The sequence below is a fragment of the Wyeomyia smithii genome, chromosome 2 (genome assembly GCF_029784165.1).
Source record: "Wyeomyia smithii strain HCP4-BCI-WySm-NY-G18 chromosome 2, ASM2978416v1, whole genome shotgun sequence".
In the NCBI taxonomy this organism is placed as follows: domain Eukaryota; kingdom Metazoa; phylum Arthropoda; class Insecta; order Diptera; family Culicidae; genus Wyeomyia; species Wyeomyia smithii.
In genome coordinates this window covers 35672095-35693957 of record NC_073695.1, presented here as the reverse complement: position 1 = coordinate 35693957, position 21863 = coordinate 35672095, and the positions used below count along the sequence as shown (strand labels likewise).

Below are 21863 nucleotides of genomic sequence, written 5' to 3'. Positions count from 1 at the left end.
GAAAAGTCGTTAAATTTAACAATCGAGATGGAGCGCCTGCAGGACATACCACTGGAAGCAGCAAACGCAGAGGTCGATATGCTGGAAGACGTTAGCATATTTGCAATGTGTGAACCGTCCGGGTCGACGCAGTACGGATCCGATGGGCGAAACGATGATATGACGAAGCGATTTGAATTCTACTCCTAGGAGAGATGAAACATTTTGAATATTTATCTATAACATCATTTTAGTAAACGGAGAATATATATGTTAAATTATACAATTTATGTTTATCACTAAGAATATGTGTTTGAGAAAACACTACTGTAGTTTAGTAAACATTGCTGTAATTTTGCATCTAATATAATAACTCTTTTATTTATCTCATTTCAGGAGTGAATTTCCACTTTCCATGGGACAGTGGCACATCATCAAAGTGTCAAGGACCTCACGATTAGCCGTGCTGAAGGTAATTCAAGCATCATATATGCAATAGTGAATGATGTTTGTGCATAAATGTTTTTCTTTAGTCAAATTGTAAGTAATTACTTTAGCGACTATGTTTGTAATTTATCGTAAAACAACTCGAGAAAATGTAAAAATATGCAAAATTTACCAAGAATCTGAATCTGTGAAATCTATAAAATTTTTCAAATCTGTAAAATTTTGATCCATAGAGTATATGTAAATTGCTTGAAATCTTATGAAAAGTTGCTTCCAATCAGTGTCAAATCGGCGAAAAATGAAAAAAAAATAACAGTTAAAAATATTAAATATCAAAACATTACAGAATTTGTATCTTTTACAAAAAAAAACCTATATAGAAGTTGTGGTTCCACGCACGTTCGGACGATAAAAAAATCAGTAATTTTTATGAACGAAACAGAACCAAAGCCGTGACATTCTGTTCCTTCTGAATTTTGTCTTGTTATGCTTGGCTTACACTCGACCATCTGGCTTGTGTATTTGTTTGTTTCTGCTTTGTAATTTTAAATGTTTCGGTCAGATGTTTCATTAGGATCTGATCATCCCTCTCAGTGGTACTGCTTCCAACCGCTTTTGGCCACAACCCGCTAATCTTAGCTTTCTTCTGGTTGTTACGATTATCTCTGTTCCGTCGTAGTTCTACTGAGCAAGCGGTTGTATTTTTTTCGTATTATTTTTTTTTTGTCAACCGAATGGCAGATGCACATCTCTTGCACTCACGAACGGGTTACTTAAAACTTGTTATTTACCATGCTGCTACCCAACTCTATACCCGCTTTCTATTTTTTATGATTAAGAAAAATACTGAGTAACGTTTAAAATGTTTCTATTCATGTTGCTTTATTTTTCCCCCTGATTATGTCGGATGCTGTAGATTAACCATCATTTGCGTAATCCAATGACTCATTCATCTTACATTTCTTCTCCCTTTATACTTAAATGCAACTTAAAAAAAAGTACAAATTCTTTTATTTGGGCACTAGCTGACCCGGCAAATTTCATCCCGATTTTGTCGATAACTTTTACCTAACACTACATGTTTGTCGATAACATTCACCTGACACTAATGAAATAACTCTCTCTGGAAATAAAATTCAAGATAAATAAGAGTCCATTTTGGTGTTACCAGAACCAGAGAAATAGAAATTAAATCCACCAACGCATCGTGCTTTGTGATGTGGTACTTTGAAAGAGATCCTATAGATAGCTATGACAACCTATCGTAAAGCTTTGTACGCTGAACGAAAAACGGTACAACTTTATATCCCCTGAGGAAGGCCAAGTTCAAAGGCCGAAACGTCGGACATAAAACCTAGTAGCGTTTTGATACACCCCTAAGACTGAAAAAGCCGTATTTCCCTTGAAAATTCAAGATAAGGTCAATTTTTGGTTCCTGTGCATCATACCGATTACGGGAATACTCATCTTATTCACTCAGTTTGGCTATTTTTCAGAAATCAAAAGTCGCCATTTTGGAAATCAAACGGTCTTTGGGGTGATTTTTGGCTTCTGTGTATCATCATTTCAAGCTGTTTTCAAGAAAATTTGTTTGAAATAGGTGAAAAAGATTTGTGTGAGATCCACCATTCAAGAGTAGGGAGGGGTGTCGAATCAACATAGAAACATTTCTTTTACACTAAAATCCTCACATTCCAAATTAGATTATTTGCCTGATTGGTTCTAAACTTATGCAGAAACTTGTGTTCGATTTGTATGAGACTTCTCCCTTCCAGAGAGGAGAAAGGGATGTCAAATCACCATAGAAATATTTTTGGCTTTTGAAAGCTTCCACGTGCTAAATTTGGACCCATTTACTTGACTCGTTCTTGAGTAATGGCGAAATTTGTGTTTCATTTGTATGACACCCCTCCCTTCCAGTTAAGGTTCTCGTGATTCCTGAAAGATAAGAAAGTTAGGTTTAGAGTTCAAACAAACATCCTGGATAGTTCAACCTTCTCTCAAAAGTCACTCTCATTGTCATTTGTCATTTCACTAACTCCTTGTTTTTTTTTTTTGGTCCATTCTTTCGAATATAAACGGTTCGCATTTACGAAATTTTTGCTTAGTGTTTTTTTATCCTTGCTATCCAGCTTTCCACGAGCGGTAATGGCGGATAGATTGGACATATAACAGAAGCTTCCAAACTACTAGTCCATTATAGGTCAAATCTATCCGACATAGCCGTTTTTTGATTTTTGTAACAGGGGGTCATCCTGTACATTCTTTTATTTATTTGCCCGGTGAAATTTTTAAAGGGCGGTCAAGTACCTCCAACGGACTTCCGGATCTTTGCTAGTGCAGCCCCGCACTTTGCACTACGAAAATAAACATACAAAATGAATAGAAGAAAAAAAACTTATCCGTTTATTTTCCCCCTTCGCTGTTACGGCTTTCGGCCTATCTAATCTTAAACATTAATTCACTAATATGACAAAAAAAATCATTAAACCTATCTATCGCGATTATATCCTTCACAAGACGGAAAAACGAATAAAAATAAATAAATTTAAGTGAACAATATTCAGCAAGCAGTAGTGAGCAGAAGTGTTGTTAGTCTCGCTCGTAACCAGCACACCTCACGTGAGGTTCTCGGTGTCGCCGCTTTCACACAGTAGAGAATTCTCCAATCAAGCTTTTTCTCGTTCTTTCTTGCTTTCTTTCTTACTCCCGAGATCATATGCACACACTCCCGTCTACTCTTCTCGTGTGTACTCGTGTATAATTACTCCCCAACTCGCGAGAACGACCAGCCGAAGACAATTGATTGAAGATGCTTTGCGATGGTTGCAGAGGAAAAAAAATTATAGGGTATCGGACTACTTCGGCAGCGGTTCGCTTCGGCTGGTTTTGCATTGGACTGCTGTAAAAAACTTACTGAAGCAGTCCGTTGCCCCACTGTCGGTTGTCGGGAAGAAAGCATTTTCGTTTTCGAGCACAGTTTTTCAAGCACTCAAGCAGTCAAGCAATTTTAGTCGAGTACTCCTACTCACTAGCAGGAACTGACGTACTCTTTTACGGTAGCTGAGTAACAATACGCAAGAGTTTGTTCGTGTCGGTGCGTGCTTGCTGCCACTCAGGGAAATGCATGAAGAAGAAAGAGTATTTCCAAAGCGTGTGTGCAAAAGACTTGAGAAGTGTAGCATATGTCTCGTTCTCCAGCAGAAAGGAGAAGAAAGGTTCTGCTACTCGCTCGATTTGCAACGCTGGTGAGCAGTTGTCATGTTGGGTACACAATCTTGCGCGAGTGTCTAAATAAGGGTAATTTTACTCATACACTCTCTCGCAGCAGTAAATTAAGTAAATTTTCCACTCGATCTTAAAATTGCAACTGCATGAGTTGCACACTTTTGGGCCTTTCCTAACGGCTTTTTTTTTTCATACATTTTTTTCGCTCTATTACTTGATACCTTTTGACTCTTGTAATTGAAAGGCTGTTTATCTCTTTCGGCGACTTTTCGACCTTTCGTTTCGCCTCTATCTATATTCCCTTCCGTATTGCCTTACAGGGATCGCAGTCCCTAAATTTCCGCTTTTTCCTTTCTGTGTGCTGTTTTGTCCTGTTGTCGTTTTCCTCGGCCAACACCCCACTGATTTTAATACGCAACCTCGCGCTTCCGCTTGATCATTAAAATAACGCCTCTATATAATCCCGCCGCTTTCACCACAGTATACAGCAGAAGGTTGTGCGTTAGTTACATTGAAAGGCAGTTTTGTTTTTCAATATAACTAGAAAGAAGTTTCTAATAATGCTTCGTAGCCCCTTCCCTCTCAGGTAAGGGAGGGCTGTCATACAAATCAATCTCAAATTTAAGTAAAAGGGCTTGTGAACGTTTTTGGGTTCGATAAATGTTTCTATGGTGGTTTGATACACCTTGCTTCGCTTGAAGAAAGAGGGGATTGCCATCCAAACATAACCCAAATTGCTACGTATTTCGAGAATTAATAGAGCAAATACAGTAATAATTTGAGAATTTTCTGTATTGGTTTGGCGTAGTAAGGATGGAGAGGGGTGTTAGCGATGTCTACTTCAAATGATTTTAATACCGCATACCGCGTTACCGTCTACATGATCTTTAAAGACTTGAAAATTATTGAAGCGATTGGTACGACAAGAGATGTGTAGGAGCTTTTGGGGCCGATAAAGGTTATTTAGATGGTTCGAGATCGAGATACAGATGAAACACACACACACACTCACACATACACACACACACACACATTCCTACATAGCCCGAGAAATAACTGAGCAAATGGAAGCTAAATGGGAATGTGAGGACTTCAGCATACATAAATCGTTTCTCGTATGGATATTTTGGGAACCACAATGAAGCTGAGAGATCTGAAAATTATGCCATTGGATAACTGGCTACGTGCTGAAAACAGCCAGGAAAGGCATATAGAAATGTTACACACGATTAAGGGTATTGTTTAAGCGGGAGATGTATTATTCAAAGGATTTCTATTTTGATAGAATAGAGAAGTGTAATTCGGAAAAATATTTTTAAGCATATTTAGAAATATCTTCAAAAATGACCTGAGCTTACCTTTATAAATATTTTGAAAGATAAATTCTCACTCACACATGCATCCATGCATTCATTAGGGTGTCCCAAAAAACACGTTCCAAAAGTCAAGGTGCTCAGCCCTAAATTGAAAGGTAATGTCATTTGTAGTATTTCTGTGGAACATTTTGACTTTCTAAAAATTGTTTTCAGGTCGCCGGAACGTGATTTATGAAAAAAAAAACTTGTTCAAGCTTCAAAACCACTCTTTTGCACTTTTTGCAATTCTGTTCGATTTCCACATTTTTGCCTTTCTCCTAGAAAGGTATAGCAATCACTTGCAAAACCGAAAACTTAAAAGTGCTCCAAAGGGCCGAATGGCATATATCACTCGACTCAGCTCGACGAGCTGAGCATTTTCTGTATGTGTGTGTGTGTGTGTATGTGCAGATTTTTATTCTCACTCACTTTTCTCAGAGATTGCTGGACCGATTTTCATGAAATTAATTGCAAAGGAAAGGTCTTGTTGTCCCATAAGACCCTATTTAATTTCATTGTAATCGGAATTTTAATTTAGAGGTTATGTTATGTTATAAATGTAAAAATCATGAAACATCATTATCTCAAAAACTACACAACCGATTTGCGCAAAATTGGTTTCAAATGAACGGGCTACCTGAAAAACCCTCAACTTTTGAATTTTATAAAGATTGAACTTGTGGTTCAAAAGTTATGAAAAGAAACGTGTTCTGAAGACTGTTTAATCTCACTCATGTTTCTCAGAGATGGCTGAACCGATTTTCATAAAATCAGTGTCATTTGGAAGGTCTAGTTGCCCCATGAGACCCTATTGATTTGTTTTGCAATCGGACTATTAGTTTGCCTGTTATGTTCAAAAATGGGAAATCCAGCTATGCAGAGGAACATATTCCGATGACTACTTGGACTCACTAACTTTTCTCAGAGATGGCTAACCCGATTTCCACGAAATTAGTGTCAAATGAATGGTCTAGCTGCCTCAGAAGACCCTATTGAATTTTACTGTAATCGAACCATAACTTCATCTGTAATGTACCGACTTGTGAAAATCACGAAACTTCATTATCTCAGAAACTACACAACGGATTTGATCAAAATTGATATCAGATGAGCGGGCTAGTTGAGGGTTAACTGATGAATTATGATTGAACACGTGGTTTCAAACTTTGGCTGCCCTATACGTTCTCATTTCATTTGATTATAATCGAACTTTAGCAACTGTTATGTATTAAATTGTTAACAATACAACAAAAGTCTATTATCTCAAAGAGTACATGACTTATTTGACCATTACTAGTGTCATATGAACGAGTCATCTCTCAAACTCACAAATAACAAACTTCATAACAATTTGATATGTAGCTCGAAAGTTATGGAAAGAAAAGAAATTCAAAGACTATTTAAAACTATACCTGCTTTGACCGATGTATGTGGCCTTAACATAATTTAAATGTGGTATTGATTGATTCCTTGCGATGTGTTTAAAGTCTGCAAATGCTTAACCAATCGGCCATAGGATATGATCAAAGTCAAATAACAACTCGTTTGAAATGATTGGTTTTAATCGAAATGACAACATCCTCGACTGTTGGCTCGTGTATATCGCTTTAACTCTAAATATATTTATATTGAGTGGTATTCGGTCATTTTCAGCAGATTTTCTGGCATCAATCTGACACCGGAAATACCCATATTGGGAGGTATTTAGTTAGTTAGGTTGTTTTCCAAAAATTAAAGTGGTCATTTTTTTAATTCAAAATGGTGTCCAGGGTCAATGTTTGGTTTCTATGCATCATCACGTTTACGGAAATATCCATATTGAGTATTATTCGGTCATTTCCCACTAATGCCTAGAAGTTGCCATTTAGCAATTCAAAATGGTGCCTGAGGACAATTGTTAGCTCCTTGCATCATTCTGGTTCCAGAGATACTCATATTGAATAGTATTTTAGGCTGTTTTTCGCAAACCGGTAGTCGCCATCTTGTATTTCAAAATGGTATTTAGGATACTGGTTAAAGAAAAACTCATATTGGGTGATATTTGGTCACTTTGGATTGTTTTTCAGAAGCCGAAAATCGTCATTTTGGACTTTAAAATTGCCTGTGAAATCAATTTCTGTCATCTGGGCGTAATTCTGGTTCCAAAAACATTCATATTGAATGGTATTTGGTCATTCCAGGCTGTTTGCCAGACACCGGAAGTCACCATCTTGAAATTCAAGACTTTGTCTGTGATCAATTTTTAGCTTCTGTGCATCTTTCTGGTTCCAGAATACTCATATTTAATGGGAATCGTCCATTTCAGGCTGTTTTCCAGAAACCGGAAGTTGCCATCTTACAATTCAAAATGTTGTCTGAAGTCGATCATTACGGCTCCGGAAATACCCATATTGGGTGGTATTTGGTCGTTTGCGCTGTTTTTTCGACACCGGAAGTCGCCATTTTGGATTTCATAATGGCATTTGGAGACAATTTCTGGATTTTGAACGGCATACTGGTTAAAGAAAAACTTATATTGGGTGGCATTGGGTCATTTTCAGCTGTTTTCAGAAACCGAAAGTCGCCATCTTAGAATTTAAAATGCTATCTGTGGTCGATTTGAGCTCCTGTGTATTATTATAGATTCGGATATTATTATATTGGGTGGAAATCGGCCATTTTTGGCTGTTTTCCAGAAACCGGAAGTTGCCATCTTACAATCCAAAATGTTGTCTGAGGTCGATTATGGAACATACTTGTTATCTCTAAAAACATTCACTTGCCAAATTTAGTTGTATTTTCTTGATTGGTTCTTGATCTGTGCGAAATTTGTGTTTTATTTTTATGGCACCTCTCCCTTATAGAAGAGGGAGTCGGGGGTCAAACCATTATGTACATATTTATTACCACTAAAAACTTTTACCTGCCAAATTTTATTCCATTTGGTTGATAAGTTCTCGAGATGTGCACAAATTTGTGTTTCACTATTATGGACATATTAGTTACCCCTTAAAACATCCACATGCCAAATTCGGTTTAATTTGCTTGGTTTGTTCTTGAGTTGTGCAGAAATTTATGTTTCATTTGTATGGGATCCCTCCATTCCAGAAAAGGGAGGGGTCTCAAACTATCATAGGAACCTTTATCGGGGCCAAAAACCCCTACATACAAATTTTCACGTCGATCGGTTCGGTAGTTTTCGAGCCTATATGGATCAAACAGACAGACAGACCGGACTACATTTTTATATTTATAGATTACAACATTAGTATTTTAGAACCTAAAGAGTGACATACATTCATTGGATTGAAGCGTTCATGTAAATCTATTTTTACAAATAAAAAATTTAATGAGAAAGGCTGGGTCTGACCGCTAGGTGGATTAATTTAGGTTTTGTATATTTGTAGGGTTAATTTTGAATATTTCATATGGTCTGGTTCAGCATCGCATTCAGTTATTTGACTCTCAGAGCCCATTAAACATTGCTAAAAAGGTAATTTTTTCTATAATTTTTAGAAAAATAGAGGGTTTTTATCGAAAAAATAAGATAAAATATACTAGAGTAATGAACGGCTTAAGCAGTGGCGCCTATTTTAATCAGTCGCAGAAAACAGGCCTTGAGCTCCTGGATTTTGATCAATATCGACAATTTCAATGATGAAAACGAAAACTTTGATTGTCTAGCTGTCTTACGAATATAAGAAATACCGTTAATCACAAAGAAATCTGTGAACAAACATATTTTGAAACAAATCGATGTATATTGCAGACATTCAGGAGCCACTTCGGGTGCTGCAAAACAAACGCCTGTAAAACAGATGAAAACTGTTTAAAACAGGTTCGGGGTGATTGGAATAGTGTCCCTCGATTGCTAACTTTAATTGATTATTGTTAAAGTTTCCTAGCTTTGTTTTACAATCTGTAAACAAGTTCTGACAAAGAAAACGATAATGAACAGATTGATATACCCCTGTTTGAAATTCACCTAACCTATGTCGAGTATTTCGTCTGAAAACACAGGCGGTTCCTGAAGCTGCTTAGAATATGTTCCCTACCCCATAACTTTGTAAGGAAAAGTCCTAACGATGTGTGATCTTCAACAAAAAACGCGTGTTCTATATGCCCAAATGCTTCTCTAGAACTACGTTTTCTTGTGAAATATAACTTACAAAAGTTAAGCATAGCATAGCATAGCATAGCATAGCATATTTGATCGCCCGTGTGTTGCCCGCGATTGACCAGAACCAGCTGAAATTGCACAAAGAACCGTCAAAATGGTGCCTAGGAGTAGCAAGCCATTTTCAGTGTACAATTCCTGGTGATTTTTCTTTCCACTGGTCAATAACGTAGCTGGCCACGCCCAATGCAGATCAATAGAGGAAGGGATATCGGGAGTGTTAGTTTTATACTTGTTGCTACTAGAGACCGAGGAATCCTCTGCATCATCCACAAGTATCAAAGGAAGGAATTAGTGTTAGTGGAAAGGAATTGATCTGGATCCATCGAGGTTGATGGTGCGATCTTTTCTACACAAATTCGCGCCCGATATGGATATTTCTCGGTCTCTGCGCAACCGGCCATCAGAAGACGATATAAATAGAACCGCATCACGATCGCTGTATCGGCATATAGGAGAATCGAAGTTTCTAGGTATCATCGGCAACCAATCGTTAACAGTCTGTATCACACCAAACTTCGCGTTTCATCCCGTGAACTATTAAAATTTACCTCGAAACGAATGAATTTCGTAAAACGCACCGCACGCCGAACGCAAACTACTGGTACCAGCTCAAAGAACCGTTAGAGCGAGTAAAAAAACCCACAAGGCACACCCGAGCATTATACGATGTAATGGTCATTGAGCTCCGAAACCGCTGTATTAAGATAGTTACACTGAGCGCTGTCAAAATAACGTGCGCGAAACTAAGCTGACCTCCCAGAAGTAAACAATAGCGTGCCCACTGCACTCCGGAAACCTCTAGATAAACAAAACTCACCCGGGCCGATGATGCGTTTCACCGAGGCATTATGGACGACCGCTCCATTTTCTCCTACCGACGCATACGCGACACGACGTTTCGCACAAAAGACACCTACTGAATATAAAAACTGACAAAGTTCCATGCATTCATAGCCCAAAAACTTAAAAAATGCAAATAAGCATATTAAACAAAACAGAGTTCCAAGTTTATTATAAAAATGCCAAAATAATTGCAATCAAAGTTCAGTTGTCGTGAACTATTTTCACGCCCAAAACGATTTCAACATAATTAAATAAAAGTTACTTATGTATATCAACATTTGTCCAAAAGCTAGGAAAATCATAAAACACGAACATAGAACTGAATCAAATGTCACCGCCCTGCCAGGACTCACAATTGTAGACGATGCATCAATCGCATGCCGCATTGTCATGCTCGAATGATAAATTTTGAAATTATATTGTAAAACTGCCAATTTTGACCTGTGAGAGTGCACCGTACAAGCTGGTTTGTAAATATAAAAAAAACTCCACCCGCAACCGAAAAGCTACCACACTTTGTGCACCCAACAGATGACACATTTAGGATAATGACATACTGAGGCGTCAAATGAAGCGAAGCAAAAAGCGTCGCAAAAGCGTCAGAGCTACTTCTTCGAACGTCTATATGAAACGCTCGAACCGGTCATACTGGAGCGGCAAAGACGCGTCGATAGAGGCGGCGAAACAGAACGAGTAGTGTTTTGACGCGCGTATATGTACGCGGTAATACCATATCCAGACTAAATCTTTTATCGCCAGGTGCTTTATATTTGCTTTGTTTTGGTTTGGTAATTGAAAAAAGCAAATAAATACATTTCCGTTTAGAAAATGTTAAAATGTTAAGAAGAGGGTTGTGCAGTAAATCCATGTTCAGACTAAACCTGATATCGCCAGGTACTTAATATTTGCTTTGGTCTTAAATCTTAAAAAAGAAACAAAGTAGGATAGAAAATACTATCGGGAAAATTTTTCAGGTCGTCGGGAAAATAGCACTGATATTATTGATTGATATTGTTGAGTTTTGATTTGAATGGCCAGAAATCTAGCATGCTGAACTTTTTTGGTCGCGAAAATGCAAGCCGCTGAGTAACTAGCTGTGCTCTCATTGGTTATTCAAATCCTAACAGATATTATAAACTAGTTGAACGTTGCTCGGGGTCAACGGGTTTAAAATTTAGAAGAATTTCTTATTTTTTTTACTACGTCGGTAGCGCAACTCACTTCAATAATATTATTTTATTTCATAAAAAAATCTCTGTTTACTAAAAACGTAATTTACCGTGCTTGAAGAAGCAAAAAAATCTTCATTGGACGAATTCATATTTCCTTTAAACAAAACCGCTATTGGAATCTAGGAATATGACAACACAACGCATTTGCGACGCTCGCTCCAGTATGTCATAGGAAGCTTCACCCAACGCTTCTGTTTATTCCGCTTCTCAAACGCTCAACGCTTCGCTTCATTTGACGCCTCAGTATGTCAGTAGCCTTACACTTCTGGCAAAGTCCTAAACCCGCTAAAAACCACTACACACAGAGCCTATGCATTCTTAAAATGTTTGATACAAAAACTTATACTCATCTGTTTTATTTTGGTTATGCCTATGCCAGCGAAACAAACGCCGACAAGCACAGCGCAACACTTATCTCTTCGCTCTCTCGCCAGATATTATTGTTCTCTTCGCTCACACCGCCATGCATTCCATTTTCGCATGTTAATAACGAACCGCTAGTTAGCGCGACGCACAAAGTAGGCACTCACACTCACGCAACTTAGCTGGCCTTACAATTTTCAATTGCAATTCGAGGAAAAAATACTATTTACACGCAAAGAACACTGTGTTTTTCACAAAACCTTCACTTTTCTCACTTAGACAAAGCATCACAGATCACAACTTGACACTTTTTAACAAGTTTGGCCACTTAATTCACTTATAAATAAATAACTTAAACGGATAGCTTTCGGGGCACGTATTATTAGTTAGCCGTGATGCCAGCCTCTCCATATAACTTACAAAAGTTAAGTTCAAAAAACTAACTTTTAAGTAACTTTTACATTTAATACTCTCTAACTTTTCTAAAACTTTGCCAAATAAACCATTCCTCTATCTCTTAACACAAAAAAGTTAGTACTTTTAATATATGAAAACCTACTGTAACACATGCTCGCCGTACTCTAATATGGGTGGATTGAGAGTTTGTAGCATTTAAGCTCAACTTCAAGGAAAAGTATTGACATCATGATTCCACTTGCCCCTTTTAAACTTATACGTTCCTGAAATAATCGAAAAAATAGCTAAAATATGGTATAACTTTGTAAGGACAAATCCTACAGATATGTGGTCTTATGTAAAAATGTGTGTTTTATGTACCCTAACAATTCTTCCAAACAACACTTCCGTGTAAAATGTAACTTGTTGCAACAAAAGTTAAGTACAAAAAATTAAATTCTACGTAAGTTCCATATAATATAATTTATAACCTTGTACCTTATGAAGATAGGATTTCCATTTGTTCAACAAAGTTTCATATTTTTAAATCTTCAATATCTTTTCTGAATAAACCATTCCTCTATCTATTAACTCAAAAAAGTTAGTTTTTATTTTATTTTTAGTATTGTAATTTTGTCATAATTTTGGACGATTTGCAATTAGGCGGGTCATTTATAAAAACAATTGTTCCGAAGACACTATTAAACTAGAATGAATGTGAAAGGCGATATGGAACTAAGTTCCACTTTTTGGACCACTGTACAGCGGTGAGTGGTTGTTAAGAAGGATACATGCTAATCCAGCGTTACCCAAAATCAGAGTAATTTTCCATTCAATGTTGAAGATGCCATAAAAATGCAGCTCTGTCTGTCTGTTTGATCAATATTAGAGGTTTTAGGGGCCGAGAAAGGTGACTAAGATAGTTCGACACCCCTCCCTTTTCTGGAAGAGAGGGGTTCCATACGAATGAAACCCAAATTTCTGCACATCTCGAAAACTAACCAAGCAAGTGGAACCAAATTTGGCAGGTGAATGTTTTTAGGGGTAACAAATGTCCATAATAGTTTGACACCCCTCCCTCTTCTGGAAGGGTGGGGTTTTCTACACATGAAACACAAATTTCTGCACATCTTGAGAAATAATCAAGTATATGGAACCTAATTTGATATGTTGGGGTTTTTGAGAGTAAAAAAAAATTGCCATGGTGATTCGACACCCCTCCCTCTTCTGAAGGAGCGGGTTCCTACACATGAAAATTAAATTTCTTCACAATTCTTTCATGGTCCCGTTTACCAAATTTGGCATGTTGAGATTTTTGGGAGCAAAAAATATTTTCATGGTGGTTCGTCACCCTTTTCACTCCTGGATGGTTTGACCAGGCCTATGAAAAGACTGAAAAATATCAAGCAAAATATTGGAACCACGGTGGGTTCGCAATAGAAATGGAACGACAAAAAAGTCACATACAACCCAGTGCAAAAGCATAGGCACGTCTAAGGCCCGGGTTTGACATTTCTCCGTACTCTGGAAGGGGAGGGAGGTCTCCCATACAAATTGAACAGAGATTTCAACCAGATATTCCGGAAAACAGCCTAAAATGATTGGGTCAATGCACAGGAACCAAAATTCGACTCCAGACACCATTTTAAAATTTAAGATGAAAACTCCCGGTTTCTAATATTAGAGTTTCCGGAACCAGGATGACGCCCAGAGAAAATGTCTTGAAGTGCCATTTTGAAATCTAGGATGGCGACTTTCGGTTTCTGAAAATAGCGGGAAGAGACCAATTACTACACTGTATGGGTATTTCTAAAATCGTAAAGATGTACTGAAGCCAGAAATCGATCTCAGACAACATTTTGAATTGTAAGATGACAACTTCCGGTTTCTGGAAAACAGCCGAAAATAACCAAATACCACCCAGTATGAGTGTTTCTTCAACCAGAATGACGCTCAGAGGCCAGAAAATGTCTCTAAATACCGTTTAACAATCCAAGATTGTGACTTCCGGTTTCTGAAAAACAGCGTAAAGTGATCAAATATCGCTCAAAATGGTTTTTTTCCGGGATCGTAATAATACACAGGAGCTAAAATTGTCCTTAGACACCATTTTGAACTCTAAGATGGTGATTTCCGGTTTCTGGAAAACAGCTGAAAATGACCAAATACCACCCAATATAGTTGTTTCTTTAACCAGAATGATGCTAAGAGGCCAGAAATTGTTTCCAAATGCCATTTTGAAATCCAAGATGGCTTCCAGTATCTGAAAAACAGCGGATAGTGACCAAATACCATTCAATATGAATGTTTCCGGAACCAGAATGACGCCCAGAGGACCGAAATTGATTTCACATGCCATTACGACTTACGGTATCTGGAAAAAGCCTAAAGTGACTAAATACCACCTAATATGAGTATCTCCGGAACCAAAATGGTGCAAGGAGCTAAAAATTGTCCTCAGACACCATTATGAATTGTAATATGGCGACTTCCGGTTTCTGGGAAACAGCCGAAAATAACCGAATAACACTCAATATGGGTGTTTCTTCAACCAGAATGACGCTCAGGGGCCAGAAATTCCAAATGCAATTTTGAAATCCAAGATGGCGACCTCCGGTTTGTCAAAAACAACCTAAAATAACCAAATACCATCTAATTAGGTATCTCCGGAACTAGAATGATGCAATGAGCTAAAAATTGACCTCAGGCACCATTTTGAATTCTAAGAAGGTAACTTCTGGGAAACAGCCAAAAATGACCGAACAATAATTAACATAGATATTTCCGTAACCGAGATGATGCATGGAAACCAAACATTGACCCTGGACACCATTTCGAATTTGAAGACGACCACTTTCAGTATCTGGAAAATAGCTAAAATAACTGAACTTCACCCAACATGGGTAATTCCGGTGTCAGATCAATGCCAGAAAAATAGGCTGAAAATGACCGAATACCCCTCAATATGAATATATTCAGAATAGAGGTGATGTACAGAAGCCAAAAGTCGAGGATGTTGTCATTCCGATAAAACCAATCGTTTTAAACGATTTGTCTTTTGACTTTGATCCTATGGCCGATTGTTGTACATTTGGAGACTATAAACACATCGCAAGGAATCAATGTGTTTGGAATGTTTTAAATGATTTAATTTAACACAAAAATGGGCGGGATGAAGTTTACCGGGTCAGCTAGTATCTTATAAGTGACCAGTACGTTTCTGAACATATTCAGGTGTTATATGATATGATATTCGATGCCGAAAACTGCAAGTTGATTGTTACAGCAATTTGTATAACGCTTTGTTTGTAAGAATAGGGAAACCGATTAACGAAAATATTACTCACAACTTAATTCAAAAATACCTTCTTTTAATTTTGGTACGAAGATGACTACGTAGCCTTCAAAATATTGATTTGCCATGGGGTACGAAATTATTACAATTCCTCTTGATAAACGATGTGTCAAATCGAAATCAACAGAAAGAAGAAGTCAATATTGTTGAAAGAAAAAGTTAGGATTGCAAGATTGTCGTTTTGATACATAGAGATAACAAGTCTTTTTAAGTACATCGACGATAGAAGACAGCAAAAATCCATCGGAATCAATCAAAATCAACAGGAGAATCATCAGCTCAAATTCACTGTCAATGGCGAAGCTACACAGCTTTTATGCTTAACGTTTTAAAAACTTTCTTCATAAATAGGTTTTTGTTTATCTGACAACCGTTATGACAACGACTTTACTTCAGATTGAATTTGTTGTCCGTCGCTCGTATTTCAGTAGGATATAGCAATTTGATCTGGCGGCGTTGTTCTTGATGAAAAGAGGAAAAAATAAAATTTCTTTTTACGATGCTTTAACTTTTCCAGTCGATTTTAATTACTTGTAAGTTGTAAAGCATGTAAATTTGACGTAGGTCTAAATATATATTCAAAGAATCATACAATCCTAAATCAACTCAATGTTCAAAATCAAATTCTAAACTGTAAAATAGATAAAAACACATGTATAAAAAAAATTTGGTTTCTGTAGATAACCTGTTTAACAAGATTAACTCTATGCTATATTTAGAAGAAAAAAATAAAACAACAAAATTACTCCATCCACGGTGAAATAATCATGTGATGCTTTCGTTGACATTTTGCCAATCGCAAAAGCGCACATGCACATAAACACACAGAGTTTCGTTTCCCTTCTATCGCTATTAAACCGGAGCTACACTTTGTTTCCGCATTGCAGATCGATCAGCTTCCGGAAGTGATGACGGTTTCGCCCAACGGCTTCTGGCATCTTTCGCTACCGCACAGCCTGTACCTGGGTGGGGTGCACAACATCCACACGCTACCGATGAGCCTCCGGGATAAGGGATCCTTCGCCGGATGTGTACAGAAGGTGAGCTCGAGCTGTGTTTATTGGTTGTTTTTTTTTTATTGCTATGATAAATGTACTGTGAATGCATGTCAGTGCCGGGTTGAAAACGTCTTGCTCGGTGTTTGTTCTGCTTCCTGACAAGAGGCGACGGCGTTTTATAGCTCCTGGTTCCGCCGAAACGAACGACAGTAAATGCAATTATTCCACGTCGCAAACCGTAGCACAGCAGAGCACCACCATCCAGGTGGGCAGAGATTCGTTGTCCTGCCGGGATTGAGGCGGCTTATACGCGCCCTACGGCAGACTCAATGAAGGGTAGTAAAATAGTTTGTGGTTTAATGAATATGCAGACATTCGGTTTTTTTTTTCTCGTAATTTAATTTTCTCTGAGCTCAATGGGACGGACTGACATGTATTAAATTCAAATTGAAAGGACTAAGTTTTCAAGAGTGGACATAATTTAATTATCCATTTCTCAATCAAATCACAGGTGGACATCAACGATCGGACCATTTCAATCATCTCGGAAGCTTTGGGTGGCTCGAATGTGGAAAATTGTCCGCACGCTTGCGTGGCCCGTCCGTGCGGTCCGCTGGCGAAGTGCGTGCCCAATCTGGACAGCTACGAGTGTCAGTGCAATCCGCAGAACAAACAGTGTAACCAGGCCGAGGAGCTTCCGTCGGAGGTTATCGAGCAGCGGCAGAGACTGGTGCTGCGACAGCACCAGGTTCGCCAGCGACAACAACCGGACCAGTTTGCGGAACAGGAGGTCGAAGAGAAAACTACTCTGGCACCCTTCGTCACTGCCAGCATCCCCAAGCGACCTGCTACTGGAGAAGATGAATACTATTACTACGAGTATGACAGCACGGAAGACGCCAATGTTGGGGCAAAAGCAACTAACGGGAAAGAAGAACGAGTGAAAGATAATGAAAAAATTAGCATTCGAGATGACACGAAAACGGAGCCACTCGAAATAACCACGCAACCAAGTGACAAAGGTATGTCCGCAATTAGTGTGGAAAAGGAAACGAGCATGCAAGGCGTTGGAAAGTCCAGGACAACTAAGATGCGAGATTATTATGATGATGATGATGATGCTGAAGAAGATGACACTGACGGTAACGATGACGATGGAGGACAGTATAATGATGACAAGAAAGCGGCGGGAATGTGGGAAAATGGGCACGCGGAAAACAGAAAGTATTCTCATAAAACGGGAAAATCTTTTTCATTTGATAATAAACGACAGTCGTTGAAAAGCGATATGGCGTTGAAACAGCAAAGCGGAAAAACGCGGCAATATTCCTCGAAACACAGTGGAAATAAAGAAGCTGACGAGGAAGGAATTGCTGTAGATGACACCGGAGAAAGGGAGGATGGTGGTAGTGGCGATGACTTCGTCAACGACGGGTATAATAAAGATTATGACCGTACGGAGGAACGGATACCGTACCGTACGGATCTGTCTAAAAAAGCAAGAAATGGGCAGCTATCGAGCGGGAAAACTGATGACAATAGACAGCCACCGGATCGAAGCATCGACATTGATGAAATATTAATCGAAGAGATGAATAGAATAATGAAAAATAAAGACGACGATGGCGAGGAGAACGATCTGAGTGACAGTGGGGCTGGATGGAGTTTCGCCTCCGGAATGGGAGAGGAAGAGCTGCGGCATGCCGGTGTGCGAATGGAGGCCGACGCCAGCCGAGAGCAGAGCCTGACGATTGGTGACACTGATGCTGTGGCTGGTGGCATTGATAGTCTCCGTGACGCGACTGACGTTGATGGAAGGGAAAACAACCGGCAGCGTGATAAAAATACAAAACGTTTCCAGGAAATAGAAACTGATTTCACTAGTGAATCTGACAGCAGCCGTGGCAATCATTGGAGCAGCAGTAATGGGAATATTGTTAGCAGTTTTGGTGGCCAACAGCTGAAGGCAATGGAAGACGAAGATGATGTGACTCGCAGCATCAAGTATAAGAATAAATACTTCAGACGATATCAGGGTGCTTGTTTCACCGGGACGGAAAGCTTCTTCCATTACAGTGATGCGGAAACTATGCGACGCGTAATCAGCTACGAAATTGATTTAAACCTGCGGTTTAAGACGCATTCCAACAGTGGGCTGATCCTATGGACCGGACGGCACAGTGCACTCGAAGGAGACGATTTTCTATCACTTGGTGTCGAGAATGGGTGAGTAATTTGAAGAAACAACATTTGATTATTACAAGATAACAGATTTGTACCCTCAATAAAATACGCAAATAATGGAAGAAATCTCCACCAACTCACGCCAATCTATGTTATCTATATTATTTTCCTTCCCCCAGTTATCTCCATCTGCGCTACAACCTGGGGTCAGGTGAAATTAATATCAAATATAACTCAACCAAGGTTAGCGACGGCCTCTGGCATCGGGTGAGAGCTCTAAGGTAAGCAAAATAAATATTATACCATTGTCCGTTCCCCGTTCGACCTCGTCCGTGTAACCGGAGCTTGTGGTGCACCGTGTTCGCTCCGTGCCAGCCCGAGGATTCGCTTGCCACCTCCGCCTTTTGTGCTGAAAAGCTTTCCGAGTAACGATGCCGATTATCGCAAAGATAATCAGAGAAGAAAGTGTCCTTCCCTGCTTGTTGTGGCAAAAATTTGCTTTGAATCTCCTGCAGGGGGGAAATTTAAGACTCTGGAGATTTGCCGTGGGCTGCTACTGCAAAGCGGAGAATACTATACCGTAGGAAAATTCAATTATATTGTATGCACTGAGAGGTGCAGAATTGTGCTCGAAATATTAATCTTATTTTTGGGTTCGGAATACAACTACTTCTAGCTATCAGCAGAACTCGTGTAGACCGTAATTGAAAGTAGATGTAGTAGATGAGTCTAATCAATCTTTTTATTTTACAGCTTAGCTTTGTATCACTTGTTAGAAATGTAGATAAGTGGAAAAATTTGCAGACTAAATCGGAAACTAGAAAAGTTTTTCAATTTGCATAATACGAAGCCATTTTATACTCCCGGGCGTACTGCCAAAGTGGTTTCTACTTTCGTACCACAAGAGAATTGCAAATTACCTTATAAGTAGACAGTAATATATTATATTATTTACAGTGTAAATAAAACTATAAGCCTGGCAAAAATGTGGCAGTTATTTCCTGTGACAATTAGCTACTATAATAGATAAAGAAACAATTAGCTACTTTTCGCTGAAATTTCTATACTATGCACAAAACAATAGCAGTAAACTATGTGTAAAATTTGATGTTATTATCGTTTCGCGATGTACGGGGAAAAAAGTTTGGCAAATCTGAGATTGAACTAGCTTAACAGCATCCGCTTGCACGCTAGCAAAAAATGTTCCAAAGACCGAGGAACATCTGTATGGGCCAACAGATGTTTAAGTTGCAACTGGATCTAATGTTGGTTCGTGGGATACTGAATAGGAATGTTAGTTCTTTACAGCGCCATCACGAGTTAACGCATGGGAATATTCGAACTTCACTCATAAAATTCAACTCAACTTTTCGCTTGTTTATTATTGAAATAAAACAGAACTCATGATGTCATTTTAGTGAAAATCATAACTATTTTGTGGTAGGAAAGTTATACTATATTCAGTGGTAGGAAAGTTATAAGCTTTTGAAAACCCTTCTTTTTTACACTTTTGAAAGCATACCACCCAAAGAAAGCATGACCTTCACAGTTGTTTTAATAGTACCTAACTGAATAAATTGAAGAAGGGAAATTGATTGAATTGTTCAACTGAATTTCAAATCTGTTTTACTGCCCACAAGGCAGTTTTTTGCCGTTCTGCGTTAGAAACCTAGCTGCTTTCAATTTCGTTACCGCATTCGTTGAATAGTTCTATTGCAGTGGAGTCTATTGCAGGGTATCATTTTGATCAAAATTCAGTATACATTCACACCAAAATTATTAGTCAAAAATTAAATTGTGTTGTGCAAAACTCGCATTCCCAAAATTGTATCCAAATTATTTTTAACGAAGCTCTTTGTGCTTCATAACGGGAACCGCGGAGGTCTTTGTATTTCGCAAAGGAGGTCAAGAAGCCAAAAAGGTTGGAAACCATTACTATGAAACAATTAGGAAAGTTTCTGATTTTTACTTTGTCATGTTACCTGAAATGACTGGAAGAAAAAAGAAACCACGCTTTGCTACGAGAAGGAGGGAGATTTTTCTGACTCTAACGTTTGTAGTGAAAATTTGTTCGATATCACGGTGCTATAAATGACAAAAAAAATGCAAGAACTTTTTAGGTGACTTGTAGGTCTAGTCGGGTGTATCTCTTGCCCAAATTAGAAATTTTCCGAACATCCCCGAAATTTAAAGTTATGGTTAAGATAGCTTTTTTTGGACCTCAGCGCAAACAAGTTTTGTAACTTAGTCATTTTTTAACCGATTTTGCATGTTCTAGCCCGTTTAAAGAGGGCTACCTACACTACTTTACATCAGAAAACTCGCATCTTTTTTGATATGTACCTGAAAAAACCCAAATTAATCCACCTAGTGGTGAGACCCAGCCTTTCTCATTCGAACTTATTATTTGTTCAAATAGAATTACACAACACTCCCATTAAAAAAAACACCTTAAATATTTCAGCTTATTTCCCACTTTAAATAACGAATTTCTGATAGCCAACAGCACAACTATAACGAACATTCAAAACCTAACATTCACACACATATGAGCTTACATTAACACTTACACATGCAAATACCATGAAATAAATATGTTTCAAATACATCACGCGAAAAATCCACTGCCGACTTATTCTATTGCTCACCCCTAATTACACACACTGCTGTGCAGGCGTTGTTTATGCGACTGAAAAGAATGTCTCATCACACACAGGTGAGTCAACTGACGCTGGTAACTCTTATAGACCTGGGAAGCGAAATATAAGCGAACTGAAAATATGATACCCGCAGTCTCCCCGAATACTTCACTGGTTGCCGGAATACTTCCTAAAATGGCCAAATTCTGCCTAATCTGGTTATAGTACTTAGTAAACTTGAAAAATTTTGAGGCCACATATTTTGATCGTTGCTATAGTTTTAAACAGTCTCCGAGCTACTTTCCTTTCCATAACTTTTAAACCACAAGCTTAGACATTATGATGGTTTTAAAGACAAGTTTATTTGGTCCATTGAATCCAACTATGTTCAGATCGGTTGTGTAGTTTCTGGGGTACCTAATTAAGTGATTTTTACAATTTGATACATAACGGACAAAGTTATAGGATATAGGATATTATTGCGCAACTACATCTTTTATTTGAGACTAATTCAGTGGAAATCTGTCCAGCCATTCTGAAAAAACTGAGTGAGCTTAAGCAGTCTTTGGAATATGTTTCTTTTCAAAACGTGATTTCCTTGTTTTATACATATCTTTTATACATAATTTCAAACCACATGTTTAATCATTAGTGAAGGATTTTCAAGACAGGCCGTTCATTTGGC

General features: G+C 38.3%; 1 protein-coding gene across 1 annotated transcript in view; it reads left to right on the top strand.

Annotated features, from left to right (window-relative positions):
* The window catches only part of LOC129724507 (uncharacterized), a 589670-nt gene that overhangs the window by 529970 nt on the left and 37837 nt on the right, over positions 1-21863 (top strand). The window contains exons 13-16 of the mRNA XM_055679461.1: positions 376-451; positions 16245-16397; positions 16867-18581; positions 18719-18820. Of these exons, the coding sequence (XP_055535436.1) occupies positions 376-451; positions 16245-16397; positions 16867-18581; positions 18719-18820 (2046 nt within the window). The remainder of the gene's footprint in view (positions 1-375; positions 452-16244; positions 16398-16866; positions 18582-18718; positions 18821-21863) is intronic.